The 20851-nt window shown below is 35.5% G+C and overlaps 1 protein-coding gene across 1 annotated transcript in view; it reads left to right on the forward strand.

The window, feature by feature from the left end:
* ARFGAP3 (ARF GTPase activating protein 3) overlaps positions 1-19843 on the forward strand; it is a 35039-nt gene extending 15196 nt beyond the window's left edge. The window contains exons 6-16 of the mRNA XM_034063349.1: positions 440-521; positions 923-979; positions 2194-2240; positions 4509-4654; positions 8031-8156; positions 8719-8841; positions 11842-11979; positions 13105-13228; positions 14247-14337; positions 18009-18130; positions 18807-19843. Of these exons, the coding sequence (XP_033919240.1) occupies positions 440-521; positions 923-979; positions 2194-2240; positions 4509-4654; positions 8031-8156; positions 8719-8841; positions 11842-11979; positions 13105-13228; positions 14247-14337; positions 18009-18130; positions 18807-18824 (1074 nt within the window). The 3' untranslated portion in view covers positions 18825-19843. The remainder of the gene's footprint in view (positions 1-439; positions 522-922; positions 980-2193; positions 2241-4508; positions 4655-8030; positions 8157-8718; positions 8842-11841; positions 11980-13104; positions 13229-14246; positions 14338-18008; positions 18131-18806) is intronic.
* Positions 19844-20851: the final 1008 nt, after the last annotated feature.

Here is a 20851-nt window from a genome sequence, read left to right on the forward strand (position 1 = left end):
CAAAAATTGTTAGAAAATTGCAAGTGCAAGAGCTTAGTGTAGGGAGAAGGGTTGGTGATTATATGCAAATAAATGATCCAGATTTCCTGTACTGTATTACTGTTATGAGTTAAGACAGTTAATAGTCAACGTACAATAATTAAACATAAAGCACAATTAAAATGCATATTATTTTTTTGGATGGTAAACATACTGAAATCGCTAAGAGGAAAATACAGATTCTCAGGAGTGTTTGGAAACCAGCTCACTTCTAATAAAGGTAGGCATTTCTTGTAACTTTACTGCCCTTCTGAGAACAGGTTTAAACCTAGAAGCTGTGCTCATAAGAATACAGTATTAACTAGTCAGTGATGCTTTGGCAGTCTTTGAGCTTAGTGCTCATATTTATTTGATACATTCTATTTTGTGTACACTTTTGATTGTTGTAAATTTTTTCAAGGGAATGAATACAGAGCGGGTGTTATCAGAGCCAGTTTGTCTACAGCAGAAAACTCAAGAAAATAGTCCGGACTGCTTTGAAGGTATGACTGTTTGTTTCTTCATAAACAATAAGCTGTGTTTTTCTGGTACTCTCTTTATTTAGGCTGGTTTTTACCATACTTTAATAATTAAATAACCTAGTCATGCTAATGATGCAAGAATTTTGGAGAGGAAGGACTTCTTAGAAGGGTTATGCTCAAATGTGTGGGACTGCATGTTCCTTTAAGAATGTTTAATAGAAATCCAGACTAATATTAGATTCAAAAGACTGTGAATCATTGGGTGCCTGCTGCTTTTAGTAACTAGTGAAGCTGTGATAGAAATAACACATTGTGCTATATGAATTAAACAGTACCCTGTGTACTGTGAGTTGTATTTTGGTACTGTAAGTATTCTAAAGAGCCTTCAGATGTTCTTACCCTTGTTATTTATTATGTTTTAGGACCAGAACACGGACCAAGTGTTGATTGCCTCAGTACATCACCAAAAGCTGCATTAGGTAATGAGTGTAAGCAGAAGAAGATAGCAGCCAGTATATATTCATTTGCGCAGCAAATGTATAACTGAGAAGAGATGTGGATTTTTTAATATCCATGTGCACAAGTTGAAACATCAGATTTTGTATTACAACTTTTTCTGTTAAACTGTGTACTACTTCTAAGATACAAATTTTAGTCAGTGTTGTTCTGGTTTTATCTATCTTATCTTAGCCAACCTGATGAATTTAAATGCTACAGGTGTCACACCCAATAAAGGTGACCATTAATGTTTTACACCTCCTGTTAGACTGCTTTAAGTTCTGTGTTTAAAGCACACAGGTGCAATAGAGCATTGTGCTGTGATTAATGGCCTGCTACTTATGTTAAGCCAACACATCTTGTACTAATAGCTCAGTCTTTATCTAGACACAGTTTTGTTTCCTTTTCAGAAAGCTGAACATAAAAAATTTAGACTAGAAAAAATCTTATATTAGTAATACAGTACCTTCAATGTTCAGAATCATGATTTAACTTAACACTGAAGAGTGTATCATACTGCAAGCAAGTAAAAACAAGCTGAGGAAGATAGAATAAAATACATCAGTGATTCATATAGGGGATCAACCTGCAGGGGTAGGTTTTCAAGAATAAAGAGTATTGATTCTCAGCAGCACAGGGGTAGTGAAGAAGTGACACCTGGGACTAACCCAGTACTTCAGGAAGGTATGGTCTTGGTCGCTGTTTGTATATTCACTTGGTTTTGGTTTTTGTTGGTTTGTTGTTTTTGTGGGGTTTTTTTTTCACTTCATGTTTTATCTGTATCATTGGTGGGTTTAAGTGTAGCCAATACCTTTCTAATGAGGAAGCAATTCGTCTTGGAAGTGATAAGGGATCAGGTGGACCTCTAGTCAGATTCAGAATAGCAAGTCCTGCATTCTTGTTCTGTTTACTAGCAGGTGTTTACAACTGAAGACTGTAATTTTATTTCTGTCATGTATTTGCAAGAGATTCCATGCCCTCAATCAGAGGCAGTTTCTTGGAGACATTCACAGCTCTGTTCCCTGTAACTAAGTATCTCAGTCTTGTAGTGTAGAAACTGAATACTTCAAGGCATTAAAATAAATTCCCAGAGTTTTGGGCATTCAGTTTTGAGGCTGGTATTGTGGAAATAATTTTCTGCAGTTCTGGAATTAATAAAATTGCATGTCGAGTAATGTACATTTAATCCTTGCAGAGAGCACCACCTTCATAAAAAAGAAGCCAAATCAAGCTAAGAAGGGGGTAAGTATATAAATGATACATATTTATAACTCTATTCAAAATTTCTGGAAATATGTAGCTTGCAATTTGGAAATGAATTGTGTAAGTTGGCACTAAACAATACTTGTGTCATAACAACTGATGAAACTGAAATGGAATTGTAAACTGTTTCTATGTCAAAACAGCCAATGGTCTATTTGAAGACAGATTATTGTTAACTTGAATTTGTCTAACAGTTTATTGTTCCATGTAGTAGAGTGCTTCAGATCTGTGGGTTGTTTTCTAACCTCAGATATTTGAAGTCTGTTTACATGTATGTAGCTCACTAAATGGTGTAGGCTTCCACATACATACCTGAGTGTCATTTTCCTTGTGCTGTGTGGGCCTGAGCAGCAGGTCATATGTTTTCAAAATGATGTAAAATTAAAATGACAAAGCATATATTGATGTCAAGGTCTGTATCCCATTTCTCCTGAGTTCTTTTCACAACCACTGTCCCTGCAACTCCACTGATGCCCTGTAAATTTCTCCTCATTTGCTGATACTGGATCGCAGGGCTTCTTCAGGCTTTCAGCTAAGTTAATGGGCACTGACATCTTTTTGTAGCAAATCTTGAAAACAGAGGGAGTTCCAGTAACACCTTTGAGTGGCTACATATGCATGCATGACATATCTGTCAATACAGATTGGGACTTCAGGTCTGTATTTCTGGAGGAGTCCTCATCTTGTATTGCACAGCAGTATGGTATTTGGTTGTATTTATAGACAACTTGCAGCTGCATTCAATTCAAGATACTTTCAAGACAGTTTACAGACTTATTTCTGGATGGGGTCTTAGCACCTTCTTGGGCATCTGGTCTCCCTAAAGAAGGCATGAGGAGAGTTGAGTATCTCAGAATGATGTGTTCAAGGAACCTGAAAAATAAGTAAGACAGCTCAAGTTAACTCAGGTAGGAAAAACTAGATTTTGAATGTATGGCTGTTGAGGCCCAAGAAAATAGCCTAATGTTAGGCTATTAGGATGACAATGTGTTACAGAGTCACTTCTTTTAAGTCTGGGCTGTTCTATGAAAAAAGATTTGAAAGATTTATTGGAACATATTAATTTAGATTGAAACCTATTCTTTCTTGCTCACACTAGAGGGCCCTAATACACAGAAGAAATTTCTTATTCTAAGTGATATGGGCAGGAGTGTTCCCTTTACAGTAAGAAGAACATGTCTGGGTTCATGGGTGCATGTACAGTTTGTGAACTGTAGTGTCAGAGCCTGTAAAAAACCCTGTATTTATGTATTCCAGAACTTTTTATATGAACACATTAAAGGATCAAAAGTTTAAGATAAATGTATTGTGAAAATTAATATTGCTGCAGTGTTGGAGATGAGGACTTAAACACATGGGGGACTAAGAACAGCAGTTTGAGTGCTGTGCCACTGTCTGAATCAGCATCATATCTATTTACATTTGTAGTGTTATGTGGGTTTTAACTCTTCAATAATCAGAATGAAAGAATGTGTATCCCTGTATTGAAGTAATACGAGCTAGGAATAGAATTATTTTAACGAATGAGTTCAGAACTGCAACCTCTCTGCTGACATGTTTAAAAAAGTTTACAATGCTTTGTCACATGTAAAAGCTAATCATGCATACACTTATGGGAGAATATATACATAGGAGAACATATACATATGTGCATATATATGTATGAACATATGTATATGTATATATATATGAATATGCATAGGAGAATATATGCATAGGAGAACAAAACCTATGTATTGTTCTCCTACCATAAATCAGTAAATCAATACTTAATCTTGAAATAACACACTAGCATTGGACAGGGAGAACTAATTGAAGAATACTTGCCACTTCTAAATGTAAATTCTGAATTAAGTACGTAAGCACCAAATGGTTCCATTGCAATAAGTTTTATTATATTAACCCTATGTAACAAAATTCTGTATTGAGAAACTGAAGTTGTGCTATATATTATTTATTTGAACATGCTAACTTCTGAACAGTTCAAACTATCATAGTTTCATTACCCTGTGATGCTTGGCTGCAGAGCTACCAAAATTTGTAAGAGTTAGTAGAAGCAGCACGTAGAAGAGGGTCAAAACATGAAAAAATATTTTCTCTGCTCCCGATTGTAATTGTTGTTTGCATATGCTCCTGAACAGAGTATAGTGTTCGCTGTTGCTTTCAAAGCTTACTGTTAAGTCAGTTGAAGTCATTGTCTCCCTTATAATGCTGGGGCTTTTGTTTTTTGTTTTTCAATAAATCAAGCTCGGTGCCAAAAAAGGTGGTTTGGGGGCACAAAAAGTGAGCAGCCAAAGCTTTAATGAGATTGAAAAACAAGCACAAGCTGTAGATAAAATAAAGGAACAAGAAGATCTTCATGGCAGTAAGAAAACTGATAAGGAAGAGCCACTGTAAGTATGAATTAAATATACAATGGTAAACCATGAAGCCTAATTTCATGTTAATGAAGTAATTGCCAACACTTTAAATATTACCAGAGATTACCTCATGCAAATAAAACTTCAGTTCTTGCTTTAAAAAAACCCCAGATGTTGATGATATGAGCCAAATGGCAGTCTTCCCATTGCCCTTTTTTTTGCCGTTTTGCCATATGTTTCTATAGTTAATTTTTTACTGTAGAAATAGCCCAGTGCTATCTTTGAAAATAGCTTTAGTGTTATTTAACAGAGAAAATAAGGAGACATTCTGCTGATACACATGAATAAAATGTGAAATAAACCCCAAACATGTTGAAGTATTACAGAGAACACTCTTGGCTCTTGAACTTTCTTTACCTCGCGTTAGTTTGTTTTGGTGTAGTGCACTGAATACTATTTAAAGTCTTTCTAAGAGCAGGGGGAACATACAAATATGCAGCTTTATTTGTACTTACTGGGTAAGAGTTTCTATGCTGAAGGCAGGGGGTAGTTTAAGTATGACTAGAATTGTGTGCTTGAGTTTCAGCTGTTTTATATTGGAACTGCTTTCATTTCACTGCAACCCTTTGAATATTTTTGTCTGAGCCCTCAAATCTGTTAATCCATCTCACTTAATAAATACTTAGCCCTAAAGGTCAGAGGGTGGTGATTCTGGTTCCTTCCACTACATTTCTCTGCTGCATGTTTTTTGTTTTTAACATTTTGTTAGTTGTCATCAAAATCAGACTTAAATAGTTGGTTAGTGCACACTTTTACTGTTGTAAATTTTAACATCCTCTCTTGAGTGCTAAGATGCATCATTTTTATGACCTGTAGACAAATCACTTGGAACTCATGATACCAAGCTCTGTGGTCTATAATGTCCTCCCTGCTCCTTTTGCTTACTTGTATTTAGCCTCCACAGAAATGAATTTTGTGTGCTGCAAAAACATTAATCACAAGGGGATCATTCATTTTTCCTAAAGTATTTTTACCACAAAGTCATGCTCCTCTGTGGCTGACAAAATCTACCTGTAGAGTGACTCGGAGGAGTAGACTACTAAATAACACCAAAAGTGACTGTTCATTATTATTTATTATTATTCTTTAATGATAGTGTATTTAATTATATTATTCAGTTTGGAAGAAAATCTCAATTAGCAATTTGGTTTTTGTGTCAGGAATGCATAGATCTATATAGATTCAAGGCAGCCTTTAGTATAAGGTTGCTGGAACCTTTCTGCAAAGGCCAGAACCCTCTAAAAATGTCTTCAAACATGAGGGGTGTACATACACTTCAGTTTATGGATCCTATCCCAGCAGGGCAAAGATAACTTTTTTGCCCTTGAGATTAATTTTTTGGATTTTTAACTGTAGATGGCAGTATATACCTAGATTAAACAAGGGTGAATACCTCTAAAATTGCATCTGCTTCCGGCTAATTTGTATGGCAGTTTTCATTTTAAAAGCTTGAGTAATAAGTTTTAGTAAATTAATTCCATGTGGTTTTGTTATATGGCAGGAACAGAAATAATTCTTTTATGGGCTAATATTTAGAAAGTTAAAGAGTTCTGAGACTTAAAATGTTATTTTATAATCGATACACCTTTTTCTGCTGTACACTGACAAGAGAATAGATAACTGGAATGACTTTGAAATTGAACCTACTTGTTTTAATCAACAGCAAATAAGATTTTTGGTGTTCATAAATAATATTTCATAAAGATGGGCTGCTGATCTTTCCACTCAAAGTGCTGAGTAGATTTTTATCAGTAGTGGTTTCAAGTTGAACTTTAAAGAACATTTTTAATTTTCTGTGTAACAGTTGGTTCTAAACTGTAAGAATTGATTTAAAATGTTCCTGAACACACTCTGTGCTTTAAAGGTATATTTTTCTGATTTTATTGGTTTCAAAAGTCATTCCACAGATGCATCCTTTCTTGTATCTGACTTTTATTGTTATATGCAACTGAACATAAGATACAGTGATTTTTTAGTTATGGCTCTAAGTCCTCTTAAAGCCCCAGTCAAAGGGTATCTAATCATCACAAGATTGAGATTGCTCTCCTCCTTTTTGAAATGCCTCATCAGTGGAGGAGTGATGTCCCTCCCCTTCCTCACAGCAGGCTGGTACCTACATCCCTTATCTTTGAGAGAAGACGACCAGACTGTCCTTCTCATTTTAACACATTCAGCCACACAGCTCCTGTCGTGCAGGAGATGCACTAACCAGCAGGGCATGAATTTTGGTAGAGGCATCTTGTACTCTTGGTTAAGTCAGTATTCATGGGACTAGAAGAAAACAAGCTGGCAAGAGCTGGCAAGTTTCAGTAATCAAATAGTTAGGAGACACACTGGAAGAAAATACTCTATGGTCAAAACCTTGTTTTCATTCCTGTTTCTGCACAGAATTGATAGAAAGTTACAATGGTTTTCAGGCTTAAGTAGTTACTCCCTAGTTGCAGCATGATGTCTACCAGCAGTATCCTAAATCTCATTTACCTTTCTTCTGATAGTGTTCATTTTTACTTTATGCCAGTCACAACTTATGAATTAAAATACTGCTGCATTGCTCATTAAAATTACAGTTTTTGTCACTTTTAACCTAACAAATCAAATGTAAGCAGTGTTTCTACAGTTCTGTAGTCAAGATTATAAGCCTGTCTCTGCTGTACTAGTATTACTGGAAAATAGTTGTGATTGCTTTGAGGTACAGGAAATTTGTGGTATCTCAGAATGACAGCTTACACTGTCTGAACTCTGGGGATGTTCAAACATGTTGCCAGCTGTGTAGCAAATTACAACGTCTGGATGCTTCAGAGTTTCCATAATACAGAATGTATTCCATTTTGGGAGTACAAAACCTCCTCCCCTCTCCTAAGATACTCTTTTGGGCATATAAGGAAGGGCTGTATCAATAAAGAAGCATGATCTACTTTGAGCACTTGTCTCAAGAGCATACATATAGCAAGTGCTGAAACCACTGACACTGTACTGTAGTACATGAGAGTTGGCTTTTTTGACGATTATTTGGTTTCACCTAGAATCAGGACTGTGGAAAAAAGACTTTCAGTTTGACTTAAAGGTGATACAAAAGTGTTCTGAACTTTACCAGCAGCAAGTTTCACATTCATTTTGAAAAAGATTACTTGCTCATACACAGACTAGGATACTGTTTCCACAGTCTTCTCTAATGGCTTTCTCCCATCCTTGTAGTTTGAATTTTATCCAATTAACAGTATTTTCAGTAAACACAGTAGAATGCAAATTACAGTGCTGCAATATATGTTGCTAATTTTCTACCATTATTATTGGGTTGGACATTGTGTAGCATTTTCCAGTTATATTTTAACTGTATGTTTTGTTCTAGCGTATCATCTTTACGGTTGGCCTACAGAGATCTTGATATTAAAGCAAAAGAAGAAAATTTAAACCTATCTGGTAAGAAGAAAACTGAATTGGAGAGGCTTGGCATAGGATTTGGCAGCAACAGAAGGTATGTGAAGTTCTATAAACTGTATTTAAAATACTCTATGGCTTTATGCAGTTATCCTTTGTTTTACTTAGGAAATGAAAAAATATACTAAAGTGTGTTATGGAAACTTAATATAATCAAAGAATCTTGTATTTGTTAGGGGGAAGAATCAGAATTGCTTCTGATTAAGTTCTAACCTGCCAGACAGGTATTAAGCTAATCTGTAGGATGTCTGTAAGGTTTTTGCCTCCAGTAGCTGACTGTGAGGAGGGTAAAATGTTTTCAGTGAACACTACCAACCCAAGTATATTCTTTTACAAGCCAAAACTCTGAAATTGCTCTTTTTTCCAGCTGTTGGATTGGTCTGTGTGATCAGAAGTCCTGTCCTTACTTCAGATAATTGCAGTTGAGTTTTTCAGTGCTTTTTCTTTGTTCCTTTATTTTTTAAATTCCTCCTTTCTTCTTAAATGTTTGTATAGCTTGGGCTTTATCAGCAAGCTTCAGAAACTAGATTTGGGCTTTTTTTGTTTTTAGGTGGGAGCTTTGTCATCTCCTTATATACTTCTTTTCTTCTTGTCCCCAGTGGCATTTCTCACTCAGTCACCTCAGATATGCAAACAATAGAGCAGGAAACACCTGTAATTGCAAAAGCGAAGAAAAACTACACCGATGATGTAGAAGACTCATATTTCTCTGCTAGTTCAAGGTAATTCATAAGCTTTTTACTTGGGGTGGGGGTAGAAATATATGCAAGTTATGTATTCAGGTATGCACAGTACATTTGGAACTCAAGATCAAAACAGAAGACCACTGGACATGTCTACACACCCAACATATTTTCAGGGGACGCCTCAATCAGAAAAGTTGCAGAATAGTTGACCTTGCCTTGATGACACATGTACTTACAAAGAAGAGGAGTTACTTTTTCTGAGGATAGTCTGAATTAATGTGTTTACAGGTTTAGTCTTGTTCAGGGTCTAGTCTCTGTTTGCACAGGTAGTTGCCATGTAAGCTTGTAATTGCTGTGCACCAAATCCAGTGATTTTTTTTTGGCAGAATGATTTGTGTTCATTCCTTTTTTTTTTTTTTTCCCTACCCTTCAGTGTTACTTGATAGCCTTTTATATATTTAAATTAAAAAAAATGCAAAAGGAATTGAGTTTTTGATCAAAGTATGAATGTAGTGCAAATTACAAAATACCGCTGTTGGGAGGGAGAGGAAAACGAGTTAGTTCTACAGGCACTGATTGCAATGAAACAGTTGTTTCTGAACTGACAGAGAGAAACAGGTGTTGCTTTTATAAACTGCCTTTATTGGATTGGTGCCACAGAAACATGAAAAATTGTACCTAATTACTTGTAGACAGGCAAATAAAACCACAAAGGCTTTTGTGTCATTACTTTGTAGTGTAATCGCTAGTGGCAGAAATGCAAACATGGTACCAAAGTCTTGTAAAATAAAACGTATCATTTCAGTGCTTCCCTGTTTGTTCCTTGAACTGTTACCACTCTCGAATTATTCATAAGCCTACTAGCAGGCAAAGGATAAATTATGGAAGAGGGTTTTTAATGTGTTTTGGTTCAATAATTCGAAGATAAATTGTAACCTAGCTGCTCCGAGATCATCTTCTAGTTATAGCAACAGTAGAATCTAATTTGAGTTGGTGTACAAATTCATTCTCTTTAAAGAAAGTGTGAAGTCAGATTGTTAGTCTTGGTAAGGTTTGTAAGGTGGTTATTAGCCTTAATTCCAAAGGGGAGCTTTGAAATAGATGTAAATTTAACATCATCTTCATATATGCCCAAAAGCAAAATAATTGCACTCAATATTAAGAGTTCTGACAAATATCTGTAAATGAATCAAGCTAAATATCTGAAGATTTAGAAATGTAATTGAAGCTTCACAAAATCCTTGGATTTTGATTTTTCTTTTTGCTACAATTGATAAAATATTATCATAACAGTGTTAAATTTTATTTTCTGTTCAATGTTGGTTTTCTGGCTCCTTCCACTCACACCCCTCCCTCACTCCCTGAATACTGAGAACACTATTTTGCAAAGTTACGAAAATCTGAGAGGGAAGGATAAAGAAAGTAAGTCATGTTATTCAAATCAGCTCTTGTAGCCCCTGCCCCATCCTCTGATTTTGATGGTCATTGTGAGATTGGATAGACTCATATATATATATATGTATACATATACACATACACATATGTATACATACATATATATATATATATATATATATGTGAACACCTTGTTATTACATGTCCATATGAAACTTAGAAAGATTGCTGTGGCTTCTTTTTGTCTGTCAGAAGGGAAGGCTAGAGACTACTCTTGCTTTTTATAGTTCATTCCAGATCTGTCCCTACTATTTTCCATGTGCAGAGGTGGAGGCCTTGCTGCTGAAGGTGTCACATTTCTCATAAACTGCAAAAACAAAGTGCCCTGACTATTCATAACACAAACAGGAAGGACCTTGTTGGGGGTGGGTTTTTTTAAGAGTGCTTTTCAAAAAACACAGCTGCAGACTTTAATATCCCATGCTTGTTCTACTGAATCATTCTGTTCTGCTAGCCTCCTGTTGATCATTTTACTCCCTGTCCTGGTCAAATCCAAACTTTAAGAAAGTCTATTTAATTACAAAGGGAAGTTCTTAATCTTTGGTATTTTAATAGGTTGTTTTTTTCAGGTATTCTCCATAGATATTCAGATAAATGTAGCTAATCAAAGGGGAAAAGGTCAAGATAACATACGACCAGAACTGAAAAACATGCTGATTCTTTTCCCCTCTTTTATTTCTGTTTGTGTTTTCCCCCAGTTTTGATATGTAAGAGAAGATTATTGTATTAAGACTTGGTTTTAAGTGTTGTTTTAATAAAATGTGTTACAGAACTCAGAGGTACTTAATATTTGTATTAAAAATACAAAAAATATTTAAATAAAAATGTATTTAAATAACACACAGAACCAAAGACAAGGGCTGTCTTTACTGTTCTGAACTGTTTGTTGATGCCTTAGAAAATGAGGCCAGATTCTCTGCTTGCATAGTTTAAAGACTGACTTGTCTGGAACCGTGAGATTAGCCACTGTCAGCCCCTTAGTGAAAAAAGCTTTGCCTCGTGTGGAACCAGAACACACCTGGATGCCATGGGTTAGCTCTGTGTTCTTGGATCTCTGGAGTGTTCAAAGTGCCTTGAAAGTTATGGTGGCTTTTTTTTGAAGCTGGTATCTTAGCATGAGGCCTCTATGAGAAGACTGCTTTGTACTGTCATCATGGTGCCTTGCTTGCAGAGTCTGTCCTTAAGTTTTCTGAGGATTGCTCTTAAACCAGCCAAGTATCTTGACAATGTCCTTCCCAGTGCTTTGCCTGACACTCACAAAGATGTAATACTTTGAAGTAATGAGAACTTTGCTGGTTTTGGTGAGACCATATCTTTCAGGCAAAGACATATTACATATTTATGGCCATATTCAGCCAAAAGAAAGGTTGAACTTTCTAGTCAGTCAAATATATGCGTAAAAACAAAAAAATCAATTTAATTCAATTCTGCAAAGCTTCTAACCAGTATTATGAAGTCCTGATTATTCATTGACAACTATCATTGAGCTGAAAACTTGCCAGTGTACACTTATTATAGCAATATTTATTCAACAATATAAACTTCCCACTTTTTCAATAGTTTTTTTTTACTTTATTTTAGGTACTATGATTCTTCAGATTTGAGGAGCAGCACTTTCTCCAAATGGGACGACAATTCAGATTCCTTTTGGAAGAAAGAAAACAATAGTAGAGATGTTGATTTAATGTTAACTTCGAAAAGCCCAGGATTTTCAGACAGGTATACTGAGAAAACCTAACTGATTTTTGTACAGAAAGGCAAAGCTCTGAGTCCTGGTCAGAGTAGTGGGATTTTATTCAATCTAAAAGGAGAATTTGGTTGCAACTTTCATCAGCAGTCAAGAGATTTTTTTATTTTCACTTTTTTGGTAAGCTGAATTTCCTATTTATATTTTAAGCATTTGGCTGTTTTGTTCAGTGCTGTACAAGGTACTGGAGGTAACTTCCAAAGCGTTTCAGCAAAAAAGGAGTAGACAAAAGATGGTGAGAGAAACTCAAATATTTGCACTGTTCTGAGAGCACAGGTACTTTACTTCTTTGTTTATTGCCTAATGAGCCAAAGAGAACCCAGTTACCTGGTGAATGAAACTGTAGGATACTCAGCTTTTAGGATGAAAGTATTGAAGATACTTGCAAACAACACATCTAATTGTTATGATGATAAATGAATGTATTTCTTTGACAACTGCATTTTTATCTTTGTAATCAAGTAGGAAATGTAAGAATGTGGGGCTTTGAGTGCTTGGTTGGTGTTTTCTCCTTCTGTTCCTACTTAAAACTGTGTTTTTCAGTTACCTGTAAAGTACAGTTTGTGCCTGTAAGTGCAGCTTTTTTAACACAAGCATGTTCTGCTTCTTCCTCTCTAGTGGACCAGTGATGCATGTTACACAAAATAGGGGTTCATGTCCATAATACTGTCACTTCCTTATTTGCTTACGTTTACTTTGGAAAAGTTGGAGGGGAGAAAAAGGGAAGCAACTGTGTTGAATATGTATGTGTGAGGTGTAAGGCAGTGACAGTTTAAAGGATGTTAAACATTTTTATGCTGTTACATTTAAATCTGAAGTTCACTGACATTGTGGGGTTTGACATTTTGTAGAAATATTTTGTCCTTATTCACATAATTTAGCTTGCTTTTTAAATGAACTTTGAAAATAAAGGTACAAGATTAATGAATTTGAAATGCTGTTTGTTCACCATCTTGTAAAACTGTCACTGAAATTTTATTTGCTGCTCTGTCAACTTAGTTATCTGCATTTCTTTGTCCTGGGTTGATACTGATTTTATTTTTTGTTGAGATGTAAATAAAAGTTAGGCTCACAAATGTAGTTTATTTTTCTTTTAGGCCTGCGTCTCGTCGTAAGCCTGAATATGAACCACCTTTAAACACAGATGAGGCACAAAAGAAATTTGGCAATGTAAAAGCAATTTCATCAGACATGTATTTTGGAAGGCAAGATCATGCTGATGTAAGTAGAAAGCAGTGGTAAATATGTTTTAATATTAAAATAGTCTTTGACTATAAACAGTGTTCTTATATAGAGAAGGCCATAAATAGTTAAAATTGGTAGAATTAGTAAGCTTACAGAATTATGTCCACTTGAATATTTGTCTGATAGAGGTGTAGGCATTTCTGATAACGCTGATAGTTTATCATTTGGCTTTAAGGAGTTGCCATTGCAAGTAGGACCTTACCTCCAACATCATTCTTCCCTGATAGAAGTGGTCAGCAGTCTTTATTTTTGAAAGAATCAGCCTGATGCTGGATGTAGGCTTACTTCGTTTGTTCTAAATATCCAAATTGATGCCAACAAACTGTTGTTGAAACAGCTGTCCCGTCTGTGTTTGTTGCATGGAAACGTTATTACTATTGTAAGGCCAACTAAGTGATGAATTGTTCAACAAATGACATGTACTTGATTCAGCCCAGAAATAAAACACAGATTAACATTATGCTGCATTTTAGAGGTGGGGGATCATTTTGAAAACATACTTTTAACGAAAAAATAGCAATGTAATGAGGAATGTAAAAATATAATTAATTTATAATAATAATAATAATCATCAATTATTTTTATGTTTCCAGGGAACTCAGAAAAAGTTGAATTAAAAGCATGATATGATTAGAAGGGTTACCATGATGCTAGCTGTAGTGCTTTTCCCTTAATTTATCCTATCTAACCACTCAATTTCACATTTTTAATTGTTATTTTTAATGGTTGCATAGTTTTTCAGCAATTTTAGGGTAGCTAACAGTGAATAGGCCTCTTGGTGTTGCAGTAGTAAATGTCACTCTGATCAACTCAGAAATGAGTTGAGATTATGGCAAACTCACATTGTATAAGTCATGTAAAAAGTACAAAATGGGAGGAACTTTCAGAATGGTCAACTTCAGCTGCATTTGTGTGTTCTAAAACTGTACCTATAATCTCATGTATTACCTGACAGCATACTGTACAACAGTGTTTCTTCTCAATTCTTTTCCAGTATGAAGCAAGGGCTCGACTAGAAAGACTTTCTGGAAGCTCCTCCATAAGTTCATCTGACTTGTTTGACGATCAGAAAAAACAACCAACAGGTACATATTGAACAGAGTGAGAAACTATTATGGAGTGAATACGCTCCTGTACTCAGCTTCTACTTCCACTATCAGCTAGCTGTCACTGTTTTCTGCAAGAAGTGTACAGAGTGCAGTACATGTTAGTATTGCTAATAGGTTAAGCAAGCAAGCTGGTGTATTTATTATTAAAAAAAATCTTAAATTTCAAGTTCTGTGTTTTCAGTTCCCTGAGTTCAGTGTAGTTTACATGACTTGTTGAAAATAATACTCTGTGTTGTAAATTACTTTTATCAAAGGGAAACTGTAATATTTTGTTATAAAACCAAATGAGGTAACACCTACATCGACTGTTAGGTAGGTTTTTTTGGTAAGTGACCTTAAGCAACTTATGTGTTTATATATGTGAAAATAGCTGTCATAATAATATTTGAGTCTAAGAAAAGTCTTTAATGACATATTAGTGGCCTTGAAATTCCCATGTTAATCTGTTGCATGGCATATCATATCCATTCATCATGGTATCTGCTTCTAAAACTGGTCTTGCCAAATTATTAAGGACATTTTTCTGTTGGTTTGTCTGTGTAAAGGATTTGTTGGAATGCCTTACATTGGAGAGTATAGTTCAAATTAGACAGGAAGGAAGTAGTAGATTAGATTGACTGAAAAGTAGCTCATTAGGCTTTTGAAAATGACTCCCATTTTCTTTCTAACACACTTTTAGGATAATGCAATAATGTAATACAGAAATGGTAGAAAATACTAGGGCGTTTTATTGACTTGATCAGTTGGGTTTCATTCCTTAACTTGTGAAGAAATGGGAAAAAAAGAGTTCTTAAAGAACCTGAAATCTGTGAGTAATCATATGAATAGGGTGGAAAGCCAAAGAGTATGCAGCATCTGATTTTGGTTTGGAAAAGTTGGGAGTTAAAAAACCAAACATGATTGTTCAGTTTTGATCCCCTGAAAGCAAGGTTAGAATTCACTGTCTGGTAGAGAAATTACTCCTGTTACTGGTTACTTAAGCTGGATTTGAGTAATTTGAAATGTAAAAAAAAATAAGTAGGGGAGGAGACATAAAGCAGGAATTGCAGTAAATTATTTACTTGAAAGAGTATTTTGAAGATTATACTTGTGCTTAAAAAAGATGTGGGAAATACAAGCCAAAAAATGGTATTTCTGAAATGATAAACTATTTTCAATGGTACATGGGATTGTGATAACATTTTTTATCTACTGTCAACTAGAACTCCATCTTTTTATTTTAATTTTCTTGCATATGAAATGTTTTATATGTAATTAATTTTTCCTTTAATTTGGGTAATAGGTGTGGGGCTTTTACACAGTATTGAATAAGAGAATAAGCTAGAAAAAGGTAGATATGAGTTAAAGATTGGGCAAATTGATATGAAATACATATCTCTGTGTTTATATATATATGTATATATGAATGTGTCTTTTTATGTACACATGCATATATATATATAGGTGGTAAAATTCTCACCCTGTTCTGAAGAAGGGTAATACAGGCAATTATATAATGCTTAGTAGCTGTACATGAATTATGCACACACTATTATTCGTCACTAACCACTTAGAAAGGTTCTTGGGGCTTATGGAGGAATGCAGAGATTCCTAATAATGGGATGAAAATACCTGCCTGTGATTTGAGGTTAGTTACAGTTTGTGACTGGTGTGCAACCCAACAGTATATTTAAAGTTTTATGTTGCAGAGACTAAACTTCTGCTAAATGTTGTGGGTTGTTAACTGCTCTAAGATAATAGTGAGGAAAAAATAGACCAGAAATTATTTTGTATATTTGTAAATTCATGCTATATTCAATCTACAGAATCTTCTTTTCCTGCATTCCTGTTACACCTCCTACCCTAAAGACTACCTTTTGACACTGGTCCATCTTGGAGAAATTTTACTGATAGCTTGTCTGGTGTAGACTTAATGCCAAGGCTATCATTAGTTCCATAAAATAAAGGTAATTAGGAGACCAGAGGCTGGCAACAAAACCACTGCTGTAATTCTGGGGTCCTTGCCAGAATAAAATGTCCTTTGAATCTAAAGTTGTTTTTCTAAGCTCTGCTGAGATTTGGGGTAGAACAGGTTTGGGATGCTTTCATTTGTACAGAATGCTGTAGGAGCCATTTACCAAAAAGAGGGCTACAAGTAAACACCTTTACTTTGCATTCTTTCAGAGCAGTTGCTTATGAAAGTTGGCGTGTTGGATAGCTGCCTTGTAGATGCTGATTTTGAAGGAAATCACAAGAAAAGGAGTTGCTTTCCTGTCTCATTTACAAGTTTTTCAGACAACCATACATAGCCAGGAAAACATGAGAAAATTAATGTGGCTGAGAAGTGGCTAGAGCTTTTCCCAGGTTATTTATATCTGCAATTTTTATTTCCATGACTCTGACTTTAATATCAAATGCTTCAGCATTTTTGTTAAGTGGAACAGTTTGTAAGGCAGTCAAAACTACAGTTCAGAAATAGGGCTCTCAGTAACAGAGAATTTCTGAAAAGTGTACCTGTGCATTATAGAAACAATTACTAGGAGGCTGTAAAGAATGGAGTGGGAACCATCTACCACAATGAACCAGCCAATTAGCTTAGCTAAAGCACGTTATCTACAGTAATGCTTTTACCAGCCTGATAATGAGGCAGGTGCCTTTAATTTCCCATGAAAAGAGGAGCTGCAGGTTCACGCTGTTTCCCTCCTCCACACCTGCTCAAAACAAAGGGAGAAGAATGGGCAGTCCATGTGTAGCAATGGAGCACCTGTCAAAAGCAGTTACAGTTGTACATGTTGGGGAGTCTGAGGTTGGACGAGCTTGTCCAAGGTTCAGTAACTGCTTGCAAGTTACTAGTTGTGTCCTGTCTGGTCATGACTATCTGTTGGCTATTTGTCTTAAATGAAGGCTACAGACTGCAGTCTCCATTTTGATACAGGTATGTTCTGGGATGCTTCTACTCAGGAACCCCACTTATTCCCAAGATCATGGCCTGTGATGCTGGTTTACTGACATTTGTGTTTTTTACAGTATCAGGTATTTCATTAAGGCCTGCCAGTAATTGTTTTTGCAAATGAGTGGGTGATTGTCGTTGTTAGCATGTTAATACTTATCATGCAGTTAATAGAAATCAGAGATGTTTCAAAACTATCTTCAGGCCTATACTTTTCATAATAGTAGAGCTAACAGTGGCCACACTATATTGGCTTTAATGAAGGCTACATTGCCAGCTTTGCCTTGGAGTTTTAAAACTTAATTACGTCTGCTATAATTACTATAGAGCTTTTCAAGCCTCAGATGTAGTAATGTAAAATGTGTGTTTATACAGCATGCAAAGCATACCTGTGCATGCACATAACCACAGAAGTGCATTCATATTTTACTTGCAATGTAATAAATCTGTTTAGGATACCAGACAAATTAACATTGCAGCGGATTGAAAATGCGGAATAAATTATATATTATCCACATTTTTATTGCTTAGCTGGGAATACAGAGTGTAGAAGATGCTGAGACACATTTAAGACATTTGAGATACATGCCCAGTGGTTTTTACAGTGTCAATCAGACATTGGTATTTAGTGCTCCTAATAGCATTTTGTACTTTCAGGGGAGGAAAGGCTGCTTTTAATATAAAATTCTCTTTTCTTCTTGTGTGTATGTTCCTTTAGGAAGCTACAATATTACAAATGTCTTGCCTTCAGCTCCTGATATAGCTCAGTTTAAACAAGGAGTAAAGTCAGTGGCTGGAAAGCTTTCTGTACTTGCTAATGGGGTCATGACATCTATACAGGTTAGTAAAAATATTTACAATATGTTAACCATCTGTTAAAGTCTTTTTGTAGGATTTGGTGTCATGGAGGCTGCCATTGAATCATCTTAGGGGAGGAAAGAATGAATTTGACTTCGAGCTTTGTAGACCTCTCGTGGTAGACAATAGATCTTTCTAAAAATAAATCTGTAGCTGTAGAATAACTTTTTTTGCCTTTTCCTTATATACTTTATTTCTTTTCTTATAACTGAAACAAAGTTTCCATAACAGAGTTATTTGCTGTCACTTAGTTTTTAAAGTAAGAATAGTTCATGGCTCAGAACAGAATAGTTTAGTTGGAAGGAATCTATAGCAGTCATCTGGCCCAACTCTTATATTGGTTCTTTAACTGACTTGACATAAATACCTTTGACCCGTGTTTGTGCACAAAATTAAGACATCCTGGTTTCAATAGTGTAAAACATGCTTCATGCTTCAGTTTGCATTTCCTAGATGAGGTCAGTGGGAGCTTTTGGATGTTTGAAAATCAAGCTAATTATCCTTGAGTTTAACCATAAACTGCAGTTCTTGGAAGCACTGGTCAAATTTCTTTAAGTCTTTATGAATTAAACTAGGCTTTATGTACAAATATTAATTAAAACTGATTTACTCCAATGGAAAACATACTCATGTCTGTCTGATTTTTTTACTTTTCTAGGATCGATATGGTTCGTGATATCTTTTGTATCAACATGATTAAGTACCCTAAAGAAGGATTTCTCTTCAGATACACAAGTAATCAGACTGCTGATTGGAGTAAAAGTTGCCTTAAGACTGTTGATGTTTTTACTTGTTCCAGCATATTTTTTCCTTACGCGGCTTTCTGGCTCAGCCTCTTCTTACTCCTGTTTAATCTTTACAGAGCAGAAACCTTGCAGCAACTTGTTACATTGCATGTACTTATTTGATTTCCCCTCCTTTACAGCCTTATGTTTGTTAGCGACCTCAATATTAGATGTTGGAAGCTTTATTTTATTACTGGTTTTGGCTGTGAAGCAGGAATGAGAAAGAAGGATGAATGCATACATTGGAAATGAGGGTTCCTAATAGAAACCTCAGTGCAGTTTCATCCTTACCAGATGTAGCTTGTCTTCTGACTCTCACGAGCTGTGGGAAGAAAATGTAAATGAAGTACATGCTGAGGTGTTATTTAGTAGACTGTTGCAAAATATAGAGTTAAGTTAAACCTGCGCTTATCAGGAAGTAGAAGCTCTTGCAGTCATAAATGGTTGTGCATTAAAATGATGGGGAATTAAGTGTTTTAAAGCAATATTCCTGCTAGAAAATTGTATGCTTAGATGAGATGTATGGGGAAGACAGAACGTGGTATATTGAATAGTGGATTTCATCTTGTTATGGAAACAAGCTATTTATTCCTAGTTTTGAAAGTTACAAAACATTTCAATATAGAATCTTTAAGTGCTTTTTAAAAATCTGTATTGTGTACAAATTGAACAAAAAAATATATAAAGGGCCCAGTAGACTAGTTAATAGTTGTTTAAAATGCTTAGAACAAGCATAGATTTTTGATAAATTATGAAATATTGAATGAGGAAATAGTGGGGCTGTGTTTTAGACAGTCTAGATTTTTTTTGTTGATGACATTCTGTATAAAAATGATTATGACCTGTCATGATTTAAACCCTGTCAGCAAGTCAGCCACACAGTACACCCCCCATTCTTCCCTCCCCCCCACTCCCACGGATTGAGATAGAACAGTCCAGTAACTAAGGTATAACGCAAACCACTACTGCTACCACCAATAATAATAATGATAAGGAAAATAACGAGGGAAGAGAATACGATACCACCTGCTGAAACGAGCCTGACTGAGAAGACATTGCCCTTCCGGGTAACTCCCAGTTACATCCCGGGCATGACGTGCTGTGGTATGGAATACCTCTTTGGCTAGCCTGGGTCAGGTGTCCTGTCTCTGCTTCCTCCCAGCTTTCCCTCCTCCCTGGCAGAGCATGAGACTCAGAAAGTCCTTTTGAGTCAGTCAGTCTAAACATTTGAGCAGTAACTAAAAACGTTGGTGTTATCAGCGCTGTTCCGAGGCCGAAAGTCAAAAACACAATGCTGCACCAGCTACTAAGAAAGAGAAAAAATGACGGCTACTGCTGAACCCAGGACATGACCTTAAAGAAAAAACCCATCACAACCAAGAATGAGCACAAGATAATTCCATTGTGTAACTTGATTTCTTAATTTGAATTTGTAAACGTTGCTATCTAATAAAAATAATAGCTATAAACTCATTTCAAAATTAAATTTCTATGTGCAGACATGAGCCTCCAGCTTCCTAAATACTGCCATCTGTATTCTGTCTATACAATGGTCTGGTAGAATTACCTTTAATTTCAATTAGTGAAATTAGCTTTCTTATTAACTTACTACAATGATTCAGAAATCAAAACACTAAGGCTGGGGTAGAAAATAAGCTACTGTATTAAAATACTATGAATACTGTGTTGAAATGCAGTAGACATTATACAGTATAATGGTATAGCTGTATTTCTTCTTTAATTTCTAGCTGCCTTTTACATCTACCTCTCAGTTCTGGTAACTTTCTCTTGAGGATGTTGCACTTAGATTTATTAATCCAAAAATGATCTTGCTTGTTTTGTATTACTCTTGAAGAGAATTTCTTTTGCTTAACTGTAGAACTTTACAGTAAAGGTCTTGCTTTGATTTCTCCTTTCT

The sequence above is a fragment of the Melopsittacus undulatus genome, chromosome 5 (assembly GCF_012275295.1).
Source record: "Melopsittacus undulatus isolate bMelUnd1 chromosome 5, bMelUnd1.mat.Z, whole genome shotgun sequence".
Lineage (NCBI taxonomy): Eukaryota > Metazoa > Chordata > Aves > Psittaciformes > Psittaculidae > Melopsittacus > Melopsittacus undulatus.